Consider the following 6,900-nt stretch of genomic DNA (forward strand, 5'->3'; position numbering starts at 1 on the left):
GCAACATATATCATTCTATGACAATATAAATTACATTAACAAAAATATTAATAACATTTTTGTTAAGTAAGGGGTACTTCGGGATCTAGGGGTATGTTCCCCCTGTGGTCTCAAGTTCAATTCCCACCAGCTATTAATATCAGTGGCCACGGACTGCAGGATTAAAATCTTGTTTTGCAAGCCTTGTTCGGGGAGGAGGGAATAGTTGGTGCGCTCAAGCTGGCCCAGATACCCTTCTAATAAAAAAAGAAAATATTAATAATAAAAAAAAAGATTATTTAATGAAAATAATAATACATAAGTTTAGATGTTTAAATTAAAATATATATATATATATAACAAAGATATAAGAAAATGATATTTAAATTGTAACCATATTAAGTTTGGGTTAGGGAAAATTACACAACTCAATGCCTATGCTCGAACCCTATCCAATTTGATTCGATCTTTTTTTTTTTTTTTTTTTGAACTTGATACCAAACTTAGGTTAGTTATGCCCATACTTGACCCCAAGTTGTGGACAATAAAACGCCTACCCAAGTTGTAGTCATGACTCATGCATTGTGGGGGAATAAAACACCTTGTCTCACTCACAGACAACACATTGAAACCTTCTTTATGAAAACATAAATAAAAGATAGAAAGTTACTTAATATGAGAGGCATCTTTCTAATTACACCATGAGATTTAGGGTGGTATCTTAACAACACAGTTAGTAAATCTTTTTTTCTTAATGTCCCTCACTTCGTAATCGTCACAATTGATGATTCAAATCGTCAAGATCAACCATTGAAATCATCGATCTTGATAATTTGAAGGGAAAATTACCTAATAGTTCATGACACTAACTTTTCTTTCAATTTAGTTCTTTACTTTTGCGGATTATCAAAATAATCAATTTTTTTTACCCTCTTTTCAAAACAATTCATGAATCCCACTCTATACATTTCTCATGATTGAAAGTTGAAATTGCCCTAACTCACCATTTTCGTCAAAAAAATTGGATTTCTGGCATCCCGGTCGATTTTTTGGAGGCTCCATTATGATGAAAAGGATTTGAGAAGGAAGAAGAAGCCATTTTGAACATTTTTTTTCAAGCATTTTGAAGATGTGTGTAAAAATTATGGTTTTTTCAAATGTTTTGTTTCCTTTTTGGATGAAAATCGATCAATGATGACTCATTTGGTTTGAAATCATCTACTCAAATCATCATGTCAAGTTTTAAATTGATTTTTCCATGTATTTTAGTTGGAAAAACTCGAAAATGAAATCGGGTGAGTTTTATAGCGTCGAGGTCAACAATTTTAAAACACATTTATTGTTGAGATCGACAATTTTTTTTAACAAATTATCGTCAAGGTCGCCATTTTTTTTTATCGTCGAGGTCAACACTTAAAAAAAAAAATATTGGTGAGGTCGACAATAATTAAATAATTGGTGATCTTGACAACATATATATATTTTAAAATGTTGACCTCGACGCTATAAAACCCACCTAATTTCATTTTTTCCAATTAAAATACAAGGAAATATATTCTTAAAACTTGACATAACAACTTGTGTAGATGATTCCAAACTAAAAGAATCATCCTTAATTGATTTTCATCCAAAAAGGAAGCAAAAAACTTAAAATATCCTAGTTTTTTACGAACATCTTTAAAATGCTTCAAAATAATGAAAAAATTCAAAATCACTTGAAAATGATTTTTTCTTTCTTTTCAAATCCTTTTCGTCAAAATAGAGTCTCCAAAATTCAATCGAGATGTTGAAAATCCAAATTTTTTGGACAAAAAAATGATAAGTTTGGATGGCCAAGGAAATATCACCATTTCAATTGTGAGAAATGTCTAGAGTGAGTTCAATAACTGTTTTTAAAAGAGGGATTTACTAAATGGACTATTTTGATAACCCGCAAAAGTCAAAGACTAAATTAAAAGATAAATTAGCATCAACGACTATTAAGTAATATTCCCTAATTTGAATAGTTGAACTTGATGATTGTTGAAATAGATTGATGATTGTAAAAAAGATAGATCTTGACCATTTGAATGTTGATCTTCCAATGTCGTGATCAACATTTTAATATTTGATATCAATGTTCCATGATTGGAAGAAAGAAAATATTGCTGAAAGGAAAAACTTTGAAGCGGCTAACTAACTTCAAAATTCGATAGAACCCTCGCCTTTAGATTACATGTGGCATATCTAAGGAGGTATCCAAAATATTGATACTACTTGCTTAAAAGTTGAACTCTTGAAGAATATGCCATAGTGCTTAAAACGGGTTGGGCTCGGGCTGGATATGAGTGTGTCCATATCCATATCCAAATTTTTTATTCGATTTCATATCTGGATCCGAATTTGGCTCGGATCATACTAACTAAGACCATATTTGAATCATTTTATTTTCATTAAAAATATATACGGATTCAATCCGATTGAATTAATTGTTTCGGGATGGATAATGTTAAATCGTTTAAGATTATTCAAATAAAATTACTAAAATATGATTTGAACCTAAAGATTTCTACATCATGAAGAGAGTTCTTGACTATTACATCCAATCATTATTGGTTAATGAAAGATGACTTAAAACATGCAATAATACAACTTGCAAAATAATATATCATACGGATCTTGACAAATATAGAGATGGAATCGTATCCGATCCGAAAATGGATCAAGGGATGTCAACTCATATCTGCATCATATTTTAATTCGAATAAATTTGATGAAGCCAAACAAACTAAATTCGGATCACTTGGATTTCAAATAAAATCCATACCATTTTAAGCCTTAAGAGGCCATCGAGATCATGCGACAACAAAATTAGGGGGGACTTTGAAAGAAATCCCTTGCATAAGGTGCCTTAAGGAATTTTTCATAAAAGATTCGCCTTTAATGCGTTAGTTGGCCACGTGGTAGGATTTGCTCTAAGGGGAAGTAACTCACTCGGAGACACGATTCCTAAAAATTTGGCTAATTTTGATATGCCCACCGACATTTTGGTTTAATATTTTTACAAACCTCCATTTTTTTTTTCAAACCAATAGGATGCTCTTTGGCGGTTTGACCTTAGACTTCTCAAATAGAATAATAAAAGATGACCTAAGTGCCCTCATCTTCACCTTGTAAGTAAACACCCTTTCTTTTTCATCCCAAAACTGGCCATATTTGACCTTTTGGGTAAACTTTTTACCTTAGTCGTCAACATTAAGATTATATTAACTTTAATTTTCAAACTTCAAGAATAAAAAGATTTTTTTAATCAAATAAAGATTCAAGTGAGATTGAAAAAGATAATTTTAAAAGTCGTTTGAAACATCATCTAAGGCATCTTGACACCTCATTCCTGAACGAATGAGAAGCTCAACGTGAATCTTTCTTCAACTCATTCGACATTATAAAAATATCATTTGAGTTAATGAAAATTGGACAACATCAACAAGGTTTTGAATTTTGTTTTATAAAATATTTATGTATAAAAACACTACATGGTGATTGAGCAATATTGAGATCAAACAAGGCCATTTAGGTAAATTTTTCCTTTGTGTATTTGAGAAGACCAAGGGCAAGGGATCATCTCATCAATTCGAAAATACAAGGGGTTTCTTAAAAGTTCCTCACACACAATCACACATAAGAGCATCTAATTCCCAGACATTGTCACGCAAATCGCTCTCTCTCCCATGGCTCCTGCGAAGGAAGAAGAAGAAGAAGGAAGTTGTTCAACTCTGGTTGTAGAGAAGGAGAAGCATGAACATGGTATAAGTGAGAGTTCTCCTGAATCTGTGGTGGTGAATGGTCGAAGCTCTTCTTCTTCGGATAGTTCTTCTGTTGATGTTGAGATTGTCGACAGCGAAGTTGGAAGCAGAGCTGAATCTGGCGTTGCAGAGGCAGAGGCAGACACTCGGAAGAGTTCTGGAGATTTCAGTTCTGGAAGCGGAGTTGGAACTGTTGGATCTTCAGGTTTGTAGAGATTTTTACTTGCAATCTTGATGATTTTTTATGTGAATATGTAATTTTTCTTCTTAATTTTCCGGAACTAAACTGATCGATTTTTTTAATATTAGGTTTGTCGATTTTGACTTGCAATTTTGTTTTTTTGATGAAAATATGAATTTTTCTTCTTAATTTCTGAAACTAGTGTTCGATTTTTTGTTTATTTTAATGTTCTTAATTCTTGTCTAATTTTGTTCATAGGTTTCTCAATTGTGTAGATAACATTATACGTATCAAAAAGGATTTTTTTTTTCTATAGTAGGATACAATTGAGTGTCAATTCTTAGCTTCAGGAATGGAGAATCTTCAGGTTTGCAGATTTTGATTTGCAGTATTGGTTTTTGATGGAAAGATGAATTCCCTAGAGTGTTTGATTTTTTTGGTTTTTGTTTTTGTTCTTATCTAATAAAGTCCATACATTTCTCAGTTGTGTCAATAACATTATAGTATCAAAAGAGATAATAAAAAAAAGTCCTAAATAAATTTTGGTGACAATGTTGTGATGCGTAAATGTCTTATAAGCCCTAAATAATTCGTGTTGAGTTATTTCAGTAAGGACTTTAGTCCATAAGGCATATGGATAATATGCTAAGTAGTATTGTTGTCACCTTGCTGGGGGTCCCTCATTTATGAAATTTTACTGACTGAGCCCAAACATATCATCGAAAGAGTCAAAATATATTTGGTTAAAGGACAAATATTTTTTGAAGCTTTTTGATTATGGCTCTATTGTCTTGTTTGTTTTTGGGAATAATTTTACTTAAAATCTGATGACTAAATATTTTTGGGCAATAATTGTTGGCATTGGTGGCCTAGAAATAGGTTTCTCTACGTTTTTCTTTTGTACGAAATATAATATGTATAAGGGAATGCTAACATCCAAGACCTCATGGGGACACTAGCATTCTCCACTAAATTCACTTTCCAATAGTACCCCTCCCCATTTTGTCTTTTAGTGAAAAAGACAATGGTATGTTTGTCTTTTACATAATAAATGCTTGTTTACATAATAAATGCTAAGGGCATTTTAGTCTTTCTATTTAAATATCTTTTTTGAAGTAATTGCTTTGGCAATCAATGCCAACATAATAAATGCATTTATTAAGGGCATAATAATTGTTTTTATTATGTATTAGACTAACATACCCTTATTTTTTCACTAAAAGACAAAATTGGGAGGAGTACTATTAGAAAGTGAATTTGGTGGACAATGCTAATGTTCCCATGAGTCTTGGATGTTAGCATTCCCCATATATATATATATATATATATATATTTTTTTTTTGACAAGTATAAATTTATTAGTGAAGAAAAAAAATAGAGAGGTTTGGGAGACCTACTGAGATTGTAAAAGAGAAAAAGGAAACGCATGCTTCGATAAGGTCACATCTAAAAAAAAATCCTTAAAGAAAAAACCATTACAATCTCTAAAAACATTAGTACAATAAGACAAGGGAGCATTGGAGTCGACATTAAACATCCAAATTCACCTTCTCTTGGCTTTTAAACTCTTGTTTGCTTCTTTCTTGTTCGATGCCCCACAAAATTGGGGGGGGGGGGGGGGGGGGGGGCTTCCAAGGGCCTGGCCTCCTATAGAGTAAAATACATTAGTCTACCAATAACAATCATGGTCGTGGGATGACTTCGAAAGAATCTAATAAAAATCCTAAATTGATTGAAGAAAGAATTCTAGACTGAAAAAAGCCATATTGTAATGGAGGTAGGCAGGGGTGGAACCATGTAGAGACAAGGGGGGGCCATGGCCCCCACAAAATTTTCAGAAAATATTTTCTATATATGCTTAACCCAGTTACAAACACAAGGCTGAAGCTCTGAACAACATGTGCATGGTGTGTTCCCCCCACAATATTTTTATATGTAAAATCTTGGGATAAAAAAATCTTTCACAGTTGCACAGGCTGAATCATTGTGGACAGTTGCACAGGCTTTTTATATGTAATATTGCCACACTAACTTCTGCTATCAGTACCCTAATTCGTATGTAAATTACTGAAGAATTAACACACATCTTGGGGTATAATTAGTAAAAGTTGTTGTGTTAATAGAAGTTCTGTATTTTCATATAGGAAAACACTTTCCTGAAATCTTACTAAGGATCGTTGAGCTCAAATGGATTACAAAAGCGAAACACTTCTTACTAAGGGTCGTTTTTCTCAAATGGATTACCACATCAGCAATCCAACACCACTACCCTCTAAATTGCATCAAAAAACTAAGATCAATTTAAAAAAAAAAAAAAAATCTTTTGAACTTGATCCAATGTTTTGAAAATTGGCAGCCGCTAAACTTCCACCTAAATCCAAACTTAAAATTAAAATTCAACGGTGAAAAATATATATATTTTTTTGGATTTTTTTTTTCAAAGTTTATAGAATTTTGTCATCTACAACCCTAAAGAATTAGATCATGTCTGTGGATGCCACGAGGTCATCCCAAGGACCCTTGGTAAGGGTGAAATCCTTACTAAATTAATTAGGCTAGTTGGACTCATTACCAAATTGGCAATCCAACACCACAACCCTCTAGATTTCATGGAAAAACTTAAATCCAAATAATAATAATAATTTTTTTTGGGGGACTTGATCTAAGGTTATGAAAATAGACGACTATTGAACTCCTAAATTTAAAATTCAAATTTAACGATGAAAATCGACATGCATAATCATGTCAATTGGGCTTTCTTGAAGTATTTGATGCTGCGAATGGGTTTTGGAGAGATGCGGGTTGAGTGGGTGATGAAATGCGTGACCTTGGCCTCCTTTTCAATTCTTGTGAATGGAAGCCCGGTTGGTTTTTTTGTGAGCTCGCGAGGTTTGAGACAAAGGGATCCTTTATCGCCATTGTTGTTTGTGTTGGTTGTGGAAGTGTTGGGTAGAT

At 32.7% G+C, this 6,900-nt stretch overlaps 1 protein-coding gene across 1 annotated transcript in view; it reads left to right on the forward strand.

Annotated features, from left to right (window-relative positions):
• Nucleotides 1-3,664: 3,664 nt before the first annotated feature.
• Nucleotides 3,665-6,900, forward strand: part of LOC147396675 (sterol 3-beta-glucosyltransferase UGT80A2-like) — a 32,275-nt gene continuing 29,039 nt past the window's right edge. The window contains 1 exon segment of the mRNA XM_086451713.1: nt 3,665-3,969. Coding sequence (XP_086307839.1) covers nt 3,690-3,969 — 280 coding nt within the window. The 5' untranslated portion in view covers nt 3,665-3,689.

The sequence above is a fragment of the Akebia trifoliata genome, chromosome 8 (genome assembly GCF_017979445.1).
Source record: "Akebia trifoliata isolate Shusen 1 chromosome 8, ASM1797944v1, whole genome shotgun sequence".
Taxonomy (NCBI): Eukaryota; Viridiplantae; Streptophyta; class Magnoliopsida; order Ranunculales; family Lardizabalaceae; genus Akebia; species Akebia trifoliata.